This window comes from Aspergillus aculeatinus (assembly GCF_003184765.1).
Source record: "Aspergillus aculeatinus CBS 121060 unplaced genomic scaffold BO66scaffold_51, whole genome shotgun sequence".
Taxonomy (NCBI): Eukaryota; Fungi; Ascomycota; class Eurotiomycetes; order Eurotiales; family Aspergillaceae; genus Aspergillus; species Aspergillus aculeatinus.
This window is the reverse complement of record NW_020291520.1, coordinates 91,675-106,841: the sequence shown is the minus strand read 5'-3', so window position 1 is coordinate 106,841 and position 15,167 is coordinate 91,675. Positions and strand designations below refer to the sequence as shown.

Below are 15,167 nucleotides of genomic sequence, written 5' to 3'. Positions count from 1 at the left end.
CCCCCTCCCTTGCTGATTATTCCCTCGAAATTGGTCAATTCGTCGGACAAATTGATTGATTAGTGTGCGGTAGGTATCAAATTAAATTATCGTAAGATGTACATGTGCAGTGCTGAGGTATCAATTCATATTTACATTCGTCAAAGCCGTGAGAAACCCCATCCCAGAAATGTCCCAACGCCGTTGCCTTCCTGATAAGACTCTCCCCACCATTCAAAACTTGCGTGTCGTGCTTGGCTTCACCCACAGTGGCCTCTCGCACTGATGGGTATTGCGCCAGTGCTGGATCTTCTCCAGGTCCCATCCCGAGGACAGCCGGGTGTTGGCGTCCCCCAACAACTTTTTCGCCCCCAGTCGCACAGTCCGCACGAAGACGCAGTGTCCGGTCGAGTCATACGTGAAGCTGAGACAATCCGGGTGATCGTGGCACGCAGCCCGACACGCATCGAAGGAGGCATGGCCGGGGGACTCGGGAGGCTCCTGCCAGCCACCCCAATCCCCGTTATCCCAGTCGAGACGTTCATCGAAGGTGCCCAGTTTCAGGTACTCGAGCAAGTCGGCATACAGGAGAGGTTCCTTTCAGGCAGGGATTAGCCAAGATCTCAATCGGGGAGGAGGCGCATACGTACACTGCGATCGCGTTGATTTTCAAAGTGCATCAACCCAGCCATGTCCGAAATCAGGGTCTTGTGCATGCTGATGACTGGCTGGCACCAGTGCACATCATCGAACGGAATGCCATGCAACGGATGGGGGTTGAACATGGGCCAGAATCCCGAGAGCTCGACACCCTTCTCGTGCAGAGCCCAGCCGAGGATCGAATCCCCACAACAGTCCGCCTTGACCAGATCTTCATATTGCTCGCTGAGGGGCGGCTGTGTATACTCTCCGTGTGCTCCAGTCTCTCGTGCCACCAATTTCTTCACCGCCGCCGTGGAAAGCACGAAGCCGGATCCGCCGTAGGCGAAGTAGGAGATTTCGTCGTGGTCCAGTGGTCGGCCTGGGGACGGGGATCCCATATACAATGGAACGGAGGGGTTGAATTGGTCGAGCAGACGGAACATGTTGTCCCAGACGACATAGGTGTCGGATTCGATGAAGACAAACCAGTCGGCGGTCGGGTTGATCTCATGCGCCCGCTCCACCATGGGCAGGAACTTGAACCGGTCGAGTCGCCACCCCTGGGGACCAGCCACCGACTTCAGTCTGCCATTCTGCAGTGTATCGTACGCCTCAAAGTCGGACACGTTCGCTCGGAAGGACTCGGGTAACGTGGCCAACACGTCGTGCACATGGTGGCCTTGCAGCTCGGACTCCCGGTCGGAAACCACAATTAGGTTGGAAATACACCGCGTGACGGTCGACAAATGAGCGTTAACGCGGTCCTGCGGCTCCGAAGCGCCAATCTTCAGGACGATCTGAATGCGCGGGAGCAGATAGGTCGGGAACGAATCGCAGATATGGTCGTCGTCGACTTTGTAATTCTGTGTGCGCGAGAAGCGTGTCGTAGTCTCCCAATCCCAGTATCCAGGCTCTTTGTGATGACGATCCAGGCGATAGAGCGATCTCGGGTCGAAGGGACCGTTTCCCAGCTCGACTTTAAAAATGGAGGCGCCAATGACGAAGAGTAGGATCAGCGCGAGGAGGTTGGCGGGTTTGCGGGCAAACATTGTCGGGTAAGGGCGCCGTCGGTGGCCGGTTTCTCGCCCCATGGCGAGATTTGTGTTTATGTTCCGGGACGAGCGCGGGGAAGAGGTGCTGATTAGATTTTAGGACTCGCTAATAATGCTCGAAGATGTCAGGAAGACATGGCAGTGCAAGAAGTCAAGGCAGCCCAGGGTGAATGCTACGATCGAGTGGAGACGGGCTGCGGCGCTGAAAAATGACGACAGTCGGAAAAGAAAGGCGGGCCAGTCCCAAAGCGAACGGAAAGTGATAGGCGGGCAGGCAAGCGATGGGCAGGCGCTGGGAGAGAGTTTATGTTCTCTCTCCAACGCGGCCCAGAGGCGTTGATAGTGGAGAGGGGGAGGACCCTGGGTCAGTTTGGTCCCAGCCGGTAATGAAGGTTAATATCAAGTTATCAACAAAGAGATCCACCCGGGCTGAAGTCCGGCAAACCGCGTGGCAAACCAGAGTTGCTGAACTGCTGCCATTTCCACGCTATATTTAGTCGACTTATGGATATCAGGGATAGTTTCGTGCTTGCTTGTGTCTGGTGATGACCAGGCTCCCTCAGATATGAGCTGGTTGAATGTATGGTGGGAAGCTAGACGATGGTGTGTTGGTGTGAGTGGATGGTGGCTGATGATGGCGGATGATGGAAGACAACAGCCTGAGCCGAGAGTAGGTACGGAGTAGTGAGTGTTGTTGTTGGGTTAACTTGAGGTGGATTGAAGACGGCAGAAACCCACCGCCAGGTCAAGGTCGATCGGTGCAGAGCCAAGCAAATACATTGATTGGCTGGCTAGCATCCACCGGTAGAGCCACTTTTCTGTTGGCAGCCAATCTCTAGCGGTCTGCAATCTGAAGGTGAGATTGCGACAATCGCAAATGACGAATCCCTGGCTTCCAGTTGTCGCTTCCATGGTTCATGGTTCAACCCCAGTCAAGGGGCTTTTCGGTTGGCAACTTGGAGACCTGCACCATCCCATTATTGTATCGTCATTGTTATCTTCTGCTTAGAACTGATCCTATCCATGATGGCAATTTTCAGTTCCTCCCCAGAAAATCCCCCAACTGCCACCGTTCACCCTGAATGGCGCTTTCAACATCCACAACTGAACAAACCATCATGCGGAAAGGGGGTCATGGCAAGCAAATTGAGGTGATAAGATTACAGGGGAGGCCGACGCGATCTGGATCCGCATCGAACAATCCCTGCCTCCAGGCTGCCTGCTGTCACTTCCAATTCTGGGCCTCCTTTCCGAACGAGCGAGCCTAATTAATTTATTCTTAGATCACTGCCTGCAACCATCGTTTCCCTCCAGTTCCACCTGTCTCTCCCTACAACGGGAAAACCCCTCTAAATCCCCCTTCCCATCGACCTCCTGCGTTGCAGAAAGGTGGAGAATGAAACAGTCCCTGTCTGAAGCAATGAGCATCGCACAGAGTAAATGAGAAAAAAAGGTGGGCCACAAGTCAGAGATCTGACATGTACTTGTACTTAAGTAGAAAGATATATCGACAGTCCCCGTCGGAGGCAAGAAGGAAAAACCCTCACGGGTCTCAATTACCCCTTTTTCGTCCCATGATGCCCGTCTATGCCTGGAGCATCTAGCTCATTGCTGCATCCAATCCGCAACCGCTCTGATACAGTACTATTCCTTTTGTGACTAGATGTAATCTTTACGCAATTCAGGGTCTCCTCGAAGTAACTTTGGCGTGGCGCAACACAGAAGACAGTGTCGTGGTTTGGAAGCCATCGCCCTTCAGACTTCTCGTCAGCAACTAAGGTTGTTGAACTAGAAGTGAAAGATGTACCGTACATACCTTCTGTCCATGATATTCTCGAATGCCCTGTCCGATGGGTTTGATCAATTAGATCGTGGAAATCAGTGGTGCGCCAGGTGGAATTGCGCGAGCCATACAAAGCCATTGGACGGTCGCATTTCAACTGCTAGCGCATAAGAGCCTCCGCCTAAACCCGACCAGACGCTCGTAAGCACTAAAGGTAGGAAGTGCGCAGGAAGCCCGCGCTGTCTGCACCGACAGTCGGGTAGCACCCAAGTTGGGTCCGCGGGAAGAAACATTCGACCAAGTCAGCGCACGCTGGCCACGTTGTAGCAAACACTGACAACCACCCAGAGGCACCGGTCGGATGCGTAGTAAGAGATATTGGTAGGCTCTCGAGACCTCACTGGCTTTCCGGCGGTGGCCGGAAGTTGAGTGTTGTTGCGCGACTAGGCAAAAACCGCACCGCACTAGAGAGCAGCACACCGCGATCCCGCCATCAATCCTTTTCCAGTAAGCGCCTGGTCGGACAAACGTTGGACTGACTCCGCAAAGCAGCAGAACAAACGCCGAGAATCCGCGCACTCCTCCGACACCCCGACGAGCGAAAGTCAGTGACCGAGGGACGACTCGGATCCCGTGTATCCTTAGATCGCAAGCTCGTCAAGGTTGACATCCTGTTGTTCTTATATCCAAGATACCGGTGATATCGCAGAGGAGGAGATATGAAAGCTCGGAACTTGGAATTCTGCGAAGTCAACGACGGAGACGCTTAAAAGTCGTCAATTGCTGACACCTAGGGGCAGCATTGGCCCCCAATATGCTAGACATCAACTGGGACCACCCACCCTCCGGTGCTATGTTGCTCAAGGAGTATGGTCGTGAGTTGCTGTGAAAAGAAATTCCACATCCTGAGTTGGGGGATAGCGAGCCGCTAGATCTGCTTTGGCTTCAGATTCATCTCGCGACCAGACACTCGAAATCGAGAGGAACAATATGCCGTGGTCAAGATAGTAGCTAAGAGAGCTAGCTGTTAGCGGGGTTGGTTGGATTGCCACTTCCCATTGGAGAGCCAGGTGAGCGCAAGAAATCGGTCATACGTCGCTAGGCAATCGGTCGGCGTAGCTAGTTTTAGCGGCCGCAGCGCAGAACTGGAGTTCAGTTCTGGAGGGTTTGTAGAATGGAGTCTGTGCTTTAGCTCTATACGGTCTTCGAATAACTTCAACTGTCCATCTCATCGACGGTGGCTTGATTGTCATTGCGGATAGAATTCTTGCTCCTGACGCTGCTGAACGGCGTTCCAGAGATCCCGAGCCATCGTGTCTGCTGGCCGGTAAATGAAACAGAAGCCTTCCAGCAGGACCAATGCGGCATCCCAGTTGTACACGGCCAGTTGGCCGGCGGTGATGGAGAGGTAGGTCTTGAACCATGCGGATGTTTGGTGGCCCATCGAGGCGAGGCCTCCCACAAACAGAATCCAAAATAGGAGATCCGGCGCCGTTCTCTGCAGGAGGTGGAGTGTCGTGTACAGACTGTGCTGTAGCTCTTCAGACACGAATTTCATGCATGGCAACCCTTGAAAGGTCCAAAGTCGCAGAGCAAGGTAGATCCGCATCGCAATGCGCAGCGTATCCTGAAAGTCCGACGGGTTGAGAACGTAGGTCGTGGCGAGAAGCTCATATGCAGTCAGGAGGGCGAAGTTGTTCTCCGATGATTTTGACAAGGATGACTGCGCGTAGTTGTAGTGCACCATCAATTGTCGAAAGTGTTGGAGAAGAAGCCTGAGGCTGGGGTCCAGTCCCGCAGACCAGGGCGAGGCGAAGAAACGGTTACCAAAGTACGAGTGGTCTCGAAAATCCTCCTCGGACTTGACAGCGAAGACCTCTTGAAGAACTCTCTGCTTCCATTCTTCGGACATGGGGAACGCTGGTTCCGAGCTGGTGAGAAGTCCATACACATGTACCGCACTGGAGTCGGGTAGAGTCAGCAATACGGTCAGGTTCCACAACAGGAAGCCTTACGAGTAAAAAAGCGAGACCATCGCATGGTCCAGGCCCTCAATACCACCAAGTAGATCGACCAGTTTCTTGAGCCCTTGAACATGAGCGTCTGCAGCCTGTTGGTTTCCGTCGGCCGCCTAGATAACTAAGAATCAGTAGCGTTCCGGACAAGGGTCATCAAGACTGACCTCAACACATATTAATGGGGCCACGACAAACGCAGTCGTCTCCAGAGCAGCGGTTTCCGACTCGTTCAAAATCTGGCGCACAAACTCATATGCCTTGACGCGAAAGAGAAGGGCGTGCTGGGTGGATTGCTGGGCGGCTACCGAGACGCCGCCTGCAATCGTTTCAGACGCGGACTTGTGGATGGCACTGGTGGTGAGAAGGATGAACAGGAATGCGGGCTGATTCATGGCCTGTTGCCACCACCAGAGACATAACTCCTCTGAACCAAAGGGAAAACATGTGCGTGCACAAGAAGTGGAGACTTGCGGTAGTTAGGAAACCTCCATTCTATTCGGTGTGCGAGCAGGAGACATACAGTGGTAGAAGTACGGTTGCAGACTGTCGCGCAAGGAGACCGGGAGCGACAAAATGGCATCCAGACTCCTTCCTTGCAAGGTTGGTTTCAGAAAAGTATCGTAAGGTAGACGAAGAGAGAGCAGAGCCTTGTCATCCGAGGCGGGAGTGGAAGAGTCGCTCAAGTCGGAGGTGGCGGGCGATATCGGTCGGCCTGACTGGAAGCGCGGCAGGGTGACTGTCAACTTCTGCATGGATTCCTCGGATGGGGACTGAGAATCTTCGTTTTTGATGAAGACGGGTTGCTCCTGACCCTGGGGAAGAAGTTGCGGTTTTTCTACATGATCCACCAAGAGGAAGGGTGGCGGCAGTTGCTGATGGGGATAGAGAGGCAGATAGTAGGGAGGAGGTGGCCTTTGGCCGATGGTCTGCTGAGGCTGAGTAGCTGGAGTCGCAGAGGATGAAGCAGTTGGAGGGGATAGATGGCTCCCATCCATGATTTGTTGGTAAGGGAGGCTGTGAACAAAGTCCATCAGTCCGTCAGTCCGTCAGTCCGTCAGTTCCATCAATCAATCCATTCAAGCATCTAAGAAGGCCTGCCATCGTTCGTTGCTTTCTTTTTTCCTTTGCTTATCTTGCACCACGTGACTACCCACCATACCGTACCATACCAGATCGAGGCAGATTGGGGCGGGGTTCGTTGTAGGTTGACTAGAGTTGCGAGTGCAGTGCAGTCAGTCAGTCAGTCAGTACGGAGTGTTCGGACTGGAGTTGGAATCGTCCGGCCCGTTCCTCACCTTCACCCGCCAACTGTGCCCGGCGCCCGCAGTGACAGTGCTCAGTTCCACTTCCCTTTTCCATTCCCTTTCCCTTTCCCTTTCACTCTCCCCTCCCTTTCCTTCTCCCTTCCCTCTCTCTTCTACCCTCTTCCATTCATCACCCCATGCATGGTCCGTGGGTAAACTAGCGTTCATCGCTAACAGCCGTTGATATTCATTTCCAAGACCTAGCCTATCTGATAACTTACATCATGGACGTGCGGGATCCGATCTCCATCTCCTCGGCTACCGCCATGCCCACGTGGGGAATCGCGGTTTGGGAGTGGCAGCTCACTATCGATCCACGCAACGCGCGCAACCTCCGCCCTCAGAATCCGACCCCTTGGTGAATTCCCTCGCCAACAGCCGCCTGGTGAAGGGCTCTGAGGGACTCTGGTGGACGTGCTATAAAAAGCTACCATTTGCGCCCGTACCGACGGCGTGGCCATGTCTATCAGCATTTATGAAGGACTCAGCGACATGATCTCCCTTCTATTTACCCTCTTGACCTCCTCGGTCGCCGCGCGCGACACTTTCTATCCACCACTCAATCACACCACCTTCATAACCAATACCTCACTGGGAACCTATGGGGGTATCTACTCCGCACCCGCCGATCAGGCCAGTCCGCCGTCTGCTGAGGAGGTCTACAATTATTGCTCAATGCCTCACCCCCGCGCCGACACCTACACTTTACCACCTCCCATCGCCAATGGGTCCGTGTCTGGTCGCTTGGTCTACCTCGAATACTTGCAGCGACACCAACGCAGGACTCCCTACAATCTTCTTCCGGGCGGCGAGGTCAGTGGCTCCATCTTGATACTTCTAGGTGCAGTAGTTAGCTGACTCGGTGTAGAACCAAGCATACAACTGCAACAACGTGCAGCCCTTCCTCTACCTTGCGCCGACGTCTGGAAACCCCTCTCCACTCCCCGTGTACGCGCAGTCATACTCCGATCCGACGAACCCGTTCTTGGACAGCTACGTCAATGGATCCTGCCAATATCCACAACTCACGGTCGGAGGCTTCTTGGACGGTTACCAACACGGTTGCGATCTTCGGGAAGTGTACCTGGAGCGATTGCAGCTCATCCCGTCGGCCCCAAACGAGGATAATGGCAGAAAGGTGTGGCTCCGCAGCAGTAGCTCCGCCCTGACGCAGGAATCTGCGGGCGGGGTGCTGAGAGGGATGTGGCCGGATTACCATGGGTCCTTGCCGCTGCACCAGCAGGCATCCAGCATCGACACTGTCGACCAGGGGTTTTCTTGTTCCGCGCGGAGCGATCTGCTGTCCGCCATTGAGTCGACCCCCATTTGGGAAGAGCATCTGTCGGTCACGGCGTCGCTTCGCACCAAGCTAGCCGACATGTTCGATGCCAACACTTCGAGCTGGACCTCTACCTTCGATCACTTTGCCGACAACTTCCAAGGCCGACTGTGCAACGGCTACCAACTACCATGTAGCCTTCAGGATGAGTCGCAGTGCGTGACCCAACAGCAGGCGGACGAGGTTTTTCGGGCCGGTGACTGGGAGTGGAACTACTGGTGGAGACACAATGCCAACGCCACGCGGTACATTCAGCTTGTCGAGGGGCTGTTCATTGGCGAGATTGTGCAGCACCTGGAAGCGGTGGCCCAGGGCAGCTCAGCTCTGGTCTACAGCCACAATTTCGTGCATGACGGGGACTTGGGGCCGGTGCTAGGTGCATTGGGGATCCGAGCGCTGCGCTGGCCGGGGATGGGATCGAACATCGCCATTGAGATCTGGTACGTTGGAGCATGATTCGTTTAACAAACTAGCTTAGCTTGGATACCCGGGGCTGCAGCGAATGCTAACCATTAGAATAGGCAGACGGCCGACTCGGAGCATTACGCCCGCGTCTTGTACAGTGGGCGGGCTATCGAGACCATCCACGGCACGCTGGACTGGATCCCGTTGGCCTCTTTGATTGAAATTTTGAGGCCGTTCATCCCTGACGACATCATCACCTTGTGCGAGGCAGTTTGACCGGCCATCCGATGTTCTTTATTCGCAGTTCTAGACGTCAGGAATGGTAGCGCGTGTAAAGTTGAACAACAAAATTTACATGGTTTCATCTTCAATGTTCGTCATTTGTTTGACAGGAGACTTTCCCGGTTTGATCTACGCGAGATCCTGTCCACTACTGACTCAAAGCCTCACTTGAGATGACTTGGTCCATCAACTTGCTATCATGTGGTCCGAGAATCGGCAATTCCTATACCGACAGGTCATTCCTGCAAATCAAACTACATGTACCGGACATACCGAAAGGATGTTCAGATCAAGAATCCTATAATTTCACCGACAAGACTCTTCAATTGTATAACCAGGGTCTCATTATTATTACCATCCATTACCCCAGGGATAACTCAAGACCATCATAAACACCATCAACATCAGGAAGTAGGTCATCACCACCCAAGTCAAACGCAATCAAACCCAGCCCTCCTCACCCACCCACCAACCGCGCACAACCCCGCCTCAACTGCGCCCAATGCTCCACATGCAACGACCCATACAGAAAATACCCGCGGTCCTCGCGATCCTTACTCGTCAGAATCCAGTCATGGACACTCAGCCCGATAAACCCCCAGAGATCGACCAAGCCGATAGCCATGCTCGCGTATAACGGCCTGGTCTCGGGCCCGCCGCCGAAGCAGAGACTGTACCACGGTAGCTGGGAAGACGACGAGACGAGAGTGTTCGGGTGGTTCGGGTGCCGCAGGGCCGGCCGGAAGGGCCGCCACGGTCCCATGGCTGTGTGAGCTTGGCGGAAGAGCTCCAGGCACTCCGGGGTGCGGACTGTTCTGACGGCGTCGCGGACGCAGGACGCTAGCATCAGGAGTCGATCGTCTTCATCTTCCTCCTCGTCGTCGTCGTCATCGCTATCGTCAAGCATGATGGGCTTGTTTGGCCGCGTCGGGAGAGGGATCGAGACTAGCCATGAGGTATTTTGGAGTTGCACGGGTTGGTCGAGGTGTCTGCGGAAGTTGTAGACGAATGCGATCGCTGCCGGGTGCAGGTGGGGGTATGCTTGCAGAGCGGCCTGGGTATTGTGAATACAACCATCGTGTCAGAGGCTGATCGCTTTGTGGGGGGAAGGGGGCAGCTTCGCACCTGAGCTATGATGGCCATGACGAGATCGTGTCGCGTCACCGCGAGCCCCTGCTGGGCTGCACGATCGTGGAGGCGATCTACCGCCGCACCGGGGATGTGCATGGCGCGACGCGCACGAGGCTTGTATGCAAAGGTGGCGCGGACCAGCCAGTGCCAGAGGGCAAAGATGATATTGCCCAGCCATCCGGAGGCCCAGTGCTTGGTTGTCGACTCGTGCAGCCGGCTCCCGAGCGGTTCATGCGTGTAGAGCGCACTGCTCGTCTCCTCGGGGGGCTTGAATACGATCTTGCTCGGTCGCGGTTCTTCCACGATTGGGTCGATGGTCTCGCCCCGCAGGATTGCGGTGTAGGCGGAGAGGATCCTATAAAGACCTTCAGGGTTGATCGCCATATCAGCCTAGAAACATATCCCAGCGAGATAGTTCAAGTCGCGAACCTACCGCTTGTGTCGCTGAAGACATGCTGGAGAATAAACTTCAGAATACAGCCATCCCGAAAATGAACCGCTTTCACTCGAAGAACCGGCGGGAACAACAGCGAGCGGAGCGACCAACCGAACCGAAAGAGCTGCTCCAAGCGCGCGTATTCGGATGGCTCTAGCTCCTGCTCCGTCATCTGGTCGAGCGAGACACAGTCCCTTAGCGGTGCGTCTATCACTCGCGACTGCCAATGTCCCGCCGTGTCGGCTGATGGGCAGGACCCGGTCCACTGCAGGTTGACGCGGGCTCGAAGATCTGGCCACTCCATGAGGAGTCGCTGGAAGGCTTCTTCCAGCTGCGATGGGTCGAGCTTGGTCTGGAAAACAAATACTGCCTGGCATTGCAGGAAGCGACAGGTGGCGATGTCGACGGACGAGAACCTCATGATGCGGAGGATGCTGTGCTCAGTTGAGCTTGTTGGTGCATTGCGATGATATCGCCATACTATAATGTGCAGACTGAGAACTGCTCATATAACACGCCTAGACCGGCACGAGAACTCATTGTCAGCAGCGGGTGGGATCACAGGAGTCCAAAAGTGTGCAGATCATATGCAAACAGTCAAGATGTGTAACACCACATTCTCCGCAATGAAGCTGACATGTGCAACAGCCCATTGGCTTGTGATAGACCAATTCTTAATCTGCGCATTGCACATACTGGAATATTTACAATGGGGGTTTTCTCGCGAGTAAATGCATCAAACCCGTCAAGCACAAGCCGCAAACCCCTCCTCAAAAACCCCCCAAACCTCCTGTGGCAACGTCCGATACGCACCCAACCCGCCCCCAACAACCAACTCCCCCAAACCAGCCTTCACATACCCCGGCACCTCCCAAACGTCCTCCGTCAACATCCCAACCTGCATCCCCGCTCCCCAGATCCTCCGACAGTAGAACGCCAACCCAAACGGCTTCCCCGCCTGCAGGAACCCCTCGATCTGCGCGTCGACCGCGTCGATCGTCCCCGTCGCGCTCAGCGTGCGGGTCCCATGCCGCTCCGTCAGCGCGGCTGCGATCTCGTCACCGGTGGCGCGGAGCTCCGAGAGCGTGAGCGTGCGGGTTTTCAGCTGGTCGAGCGGGGTGGCGGCGAAGATGGACGCATATGCTGCTGCTACGTAGGCTCTTGTGCTGCTCGACATAACCAGTCAGTTAAGTTGCAACGGACCATTGCCCGCTACGATAGGGACCGACCAAAGATTCACAGCATGTGTGGCACTATCGCCTGTGAAGATGATTCTGTTGTTGGGGTAGTCGACGCCCATTGCCCTGTCGCTGTATCAGCTTCGTTGAAGACAAAAGGTAAGTAGGTATTTGAAGGGCATACGGCGTCGCCAACGCAAACTCGGCAAAGTTGCCCACCAGCACGATCGTCATCGGGATCCCCGCTGCCTGAGCTGCGAGTTCGACGGCTTTCTTGGCCTGGTTGACGGGGATGCGCAGGCCCTGGGCGTCGTAGCGGGCGGCTAGCTCAGAGGGGACGAAGAGCTGCACGGCTGTTTTGGGGATGGCGTTGATGAGGTGGTGTTGGCGGGGGACGCCTTCGTGGCCGACTAAAGATCTATAGCTGCTTTAGCTGTATACTTGGGTCTGGGTCGGGGTGCAGGGTGAACAGGCTGCGGAAGTGCTCACATCACGATGTCAATCTCCTCGAGGGCAGCAACTACCGCCGCTTCGTCGGACACATCTACCTCGACGGCGCGGACATTCCCGGGAAGCGTCGAGATGTCGGACCCCGGCCGGTAGAGAACCCTGATCGGGGCGCCGGAGGAGGCGAGCGCGTGCACGATGGCCGAGCTGGCCCAGCCACGGTGGCCGTAGATGGCAATGCGGTTGTAGGGCATGATGGCAGTCGTCCGCGAGGAGAATCGAAAGTAAGTTCTGTCGGTATGTAAAGCAGGACCGATCCTTTATACTTGGTACTGGACTCGAGCCATGTATAGATAGGCGTGCGGTTTGACTTGTTTACACTGTTGGCACAGTTTGGTCGGTTTGTTGGCTCCGCTTGCGCATGGCTTCTGTGTTCTCATTGGACAAAGCCGGCTTGGCATCGGGAGTGGGAGGGGGTTTGCCGTGTTTGCTCTGTATGCTGCCTCTATCATCATGCAGATAGGGTCTTCTATATTCGGCAATACTTTTTGAAGGCGGGGTCTTTTTGTTAAGGCTCTAAGGGTCATTGAAATCCCTTATCAAAGACGGATCTACCTTTAGGATCTCTGAAACCTTACCACGCACTCCGAGGTGTTGCAATTATGCATCAGAGGCGCAAGAGGTCGTAGTTCGCCCCGCTATTTCCGAGGCAACTTCTCAACACCCTCAATCCTGAGTGCTGGGGGAATATACCGTTCCGGGGGAGAACCCCCGGACCCCCCTTTTTTTCAACTTCCCAGTACCGCAGCCCCAGTCCAGCACAATCCCAAAACCCACGCCCTCTATCTTTATAAGTAAGGACGGAGGTTGAGTGACACTGGGATTCTGAAAAGAAAGGGGGGTCCGGGGGTTCTCCCCCGGAACGGTACATTCCCCAGCACTTAGCATTGAATTATACTGGGAAGCTGAAAAGAAAGGGGGGTCCGGGGGTTCTCCCCCGGAACGCTCACCAGTCGCCCATAAGCCGAGTAAGCGCCGCACACCTAAACCCGCTCCTGATTGCCCTCCCCGTCATCCACGGCCTTGCACCCGGTCCCATACCCCCTCCACCCGGTGCCCGCCTGCGCGACCGCAGCAACAAGAATCAAGGCACAACTCCCCAAGAACAACCGCTGCACCGCAGCCTGATAGCTCCCCACGGCGACCGCCCTCTCCACGCCACTCAACCCCTTGACCAACGCCGGACTGCCCACCAACTTCCGCACCAACTCCTTCTCCCTGTCCCCGCCAACCCCGTACTCCTTAAACCCCTCGACCAGCCCGCGCCTCAACTCCCGGACAAAGAACCCGCCACCGATCGCGGAGCCAAAACTCCCCGCAAAGCCACGGCTCATGCCCACCAACGCCCCGACCAGGTAATGCACCTCCGGCACGGTGAGATGCAGCAGATGCGAGAGGGTGTAGTTCAGGAGGGCGCCCACCGCGAGACCGTGGAGGAAGGTGGCGGCCACAAAGCCTGGGACCGGGGCGGTCGGGGTCGCGAGGAGGGCGAGGAGGAGCGCGGCCAGCGCGAAGAGGCTGTAGCCCAGCAGGCTGGAGAGGTAGTAGCTCTGCGATTGGCGGATGTGTAGCCACCCCGCCAGCACGCCGCCTAGGCCGAACCCCGCGTTCGTGGGGACCAGGATTAGTCCTGCCGAGGCGGGCGTCCAGTCGCGCACGACCATGGCGTAGACCGGGCTGTAGAAGAGGACGGCCCAGCGGGCCATCATCGTCAGGAGGCCGGCGAGGCAGGTGAGGAGCACGCTGCGCTGGCGGATGAGGTGCAGCGGGATGATGGGTTGCGTGGCGTAGTGGGATTCGATGGCTAGGAAGAGGGCGGTGGAAACCAGGAAGGCGAGGATCGGGGTGGTTTGGATGGTTGAGGAGGCGAGGCTGGCGAGGAGGAGGGTCACGGAGAGGGTCTGCCTTTGTTAGGATTGCTTTGGGGTTGGGGATGGGGATGGCAGGGTTAAACTTACTAGGGTCAACGCGCCCGCGTAGTCGACCTGGGCGAGCTTTCGGAGTAGTGTGCGCCCGTCCTGCTCGTCCTGCGCGGCCGCGGGTGGGACGGGGATGGCGAGGAACATGATCGGGGCGAGGAGGAGGGTGATCGGGGCTTGGATCCAGAAGATGAGACGCTGCGTTGCGGTCAGTAGCAGGAACCACTTCGCCACGAACGCATACCCACCCATCCGTAGACCGTGGTCAGTAGGCCCGAGAGAACGGCCCCCGAGGCGATCCCCGTCGTCATGGCCGCGCTGATCAGGCCCAGGAACAGGCCCCTGCGCTTCTTGCTCGTCAGGTCCAGCGCCAGCACCAACGCCGTCACGCTCTGGCCGCCCGCGCCACAGCCCGCGATGGCTCGTCCGACCAGAAACACGCTCAGATTCGGGGCCGCGGCGGTGACGAACAGACCCAACGCCAGCAGGCTCGAGGTGAAGAAGACGTAGACGCGGGGCATGAAAATCTGACACAGTCGGCCGGAGAGCGGCGTGATGCTCGAGTAGGCAATCTGGTTGGTCAGCTCCGCATGGACCTGTAGTTGCACAGCTAGACATGAGTAAATACCAGGAACACGGAGCTGAACCATGTGGCCACGGAAAAGGCGTCGAACTCGGTGGCAATGGCCGATTGAGCGGTGGTCATCGCGGTGATTTGGGTGGCTGTTCGGTCAGCCTCTGTGTATCCCTGCAAAACGAGAGTGTGCTGTAATGTACCTTGAATAAACAACAGTAGGCCCATGGCTACCATAATCGCCGAGCCCTGGTAGACAGTCACTGGGACGCGGGGCGCATCGGGCACATCTTCCAAACGGCCCAGAAGGGGCGTCTGTTCTGACGGTACGGGTTTTGGTTGAGGAGCAGCGGTCATTGTGATTCTTGTGGACGAAATTATCGGTCCATGAGCGGATTGCGCCTCCGGGACATTTTATCGGCGAGGGGCGTCTATGATGTGATCTGCGGAGAAAAATGCGGGATGGGCGGATGGGGTCTGTACTGCGTGTAACGAATAAGCATGGCTAATCCGCCCAGCAGAAACAGGCAGAGCGCGTCGCCATATCCTGGCACCGATAAGTGATCGCCGTCCAATGGCAAACGCCCCGAGTCGCTCGGACATGTGTCCCTTTGCCTG

At 56.1% G+C, this 15,167-nt stretch overlaps 6 protein-coding genes across 6 annotated transcripts; 1 reads left to right on the top strand and 5 right to left on the bottom strand.

The window, feature by feature from the left end:
- Positions 1-136: 136 nt before the first annotated feature.
- BO66DRAFT_184040 (family 31 glycosyltransferase) lies at positions 137-1,833 on the bottom strand. The gene is made up of 2 exons (XM_025642400.1): positions 630-1,833; positions 137-576 (listed from the first exon to the last, which is right to left on the bottom strand). The coding sequence occupies exons 1-2, from the start codon at positions 1,710-1,712 to the stop codon at positions 214-216; spliced, it is 1,446 nt and encodes a 481-aa protein (XP_025500175.1). The 5' UTR covers positions 1,713-1,833; the 3' UTR covers positions 137-213.
- Positions 1,834-4,705: 2,872 nt separating this feature from the next.
- On the bottom strand, positions 4,706-6,469 carry BO66DRAFT_442150 (uncharacterized protein; the record flags this gene model as incomplete). Its single annotated transcript, XM_025651400.1, has 4 exons — positions 4,706-5,417; positions 5,472-5,587; positions 5,639-5,940; positions 5,995-6,469. 4 exons carry the CDS (start codon positions 6,467-6,469, stop codon positions 4,706-4,708), a joined length of 1,605 nt encoding a protein of 534 aa, XP_025500174.1.
- Positions 6,470-7,100: 631 nt separating this feature from the next.
- Positions 7,101-8,930, top strand: BO66DRAFT_183940 (histidine phosphatase family protein). Its single transcript, XM_025642398.1, has 3 exons — positions 7,101-7,591; positions 7,647-8,557; positions 8,639-8,930. Exons 1-3 carry the CDS (start codon positions 7,238-7,240, stop codon positions 8,796-8,798), a joined length of 1,425 nt encoding a protein of 474 aa, XP_025500173.1. The 5' UTR covers positions 7,101-7,237; the 3' UTR covers positions 8,799-8,930.
- Positions 8,931-9,261: 331 nt separating this feature from the next.
- Positions 9,262-10,792, bottom strand: BO66DRAFT_442148 (uncharacterized protein; the record flags this gene model as incomplete). Its single annotated transcript, XM_025651399.1, has 3 exons — positions 9,262-9,858; positions 9,930-10,300; positions 10,369-10,792. The coding sequence occupies 3 exons, from the start codon at positions 10,790-10,792 to the stop codon at positions 9,262-9,264; spliced, it is 1,392 nt and encodes a 463-aa protein (XP_025500172.1).
- Positions 10,793-11,116: 324 nt separating this feature from the next.
- Positions 11,117-12,250, bottom strand: BO66DRAFT_442147 (NAD(P)-binding protein; the record flags this gene model as incomplete). The annotated part of the gene is made up of 4 exons (XM_025651398.1): positions 11,117-11,537; positions 11,601-11,675; positions 11,734-11,967; positions 12,039-12,250. The coding sequence occupies 4 exons, from the start codon at positions 12,248-12,250 to the stop codon at positions 11,117-11,119; spliced, it is 942 nt and encodes a 313-aa protein (XP_025500171.1).
- Positions 12,251-13,039: 789 nt separating this feature from the next.
- On the bottom strand, positions 13,040-15,157 carry BO66DRAFT_474290 (putative MFS multidrug transporter; the record flags this gene model as incomplete). The annotated part of the gene is made up of 5 exons (XM_025653131.1): positions 14,753-15,157; positions 14,604-14,698; positions 14,224-14,547; positions 14,015-14,173; positions 13,040-13,957 (listed from the first exon to the last, which is right to left on the bottom strand). Exons 1-5 carry the CDS (start codon positions 14,904-14,906, stop codon positions 13,040-13,042), a joined length of 1,650 nt encoding a protein of 549 aa, XP_025500170.1. The 5' UTR covers positions 14,907-15,157.
- Between the last annotated feature and the right edge of the window lie 10 nt (positions 15,158-15,167).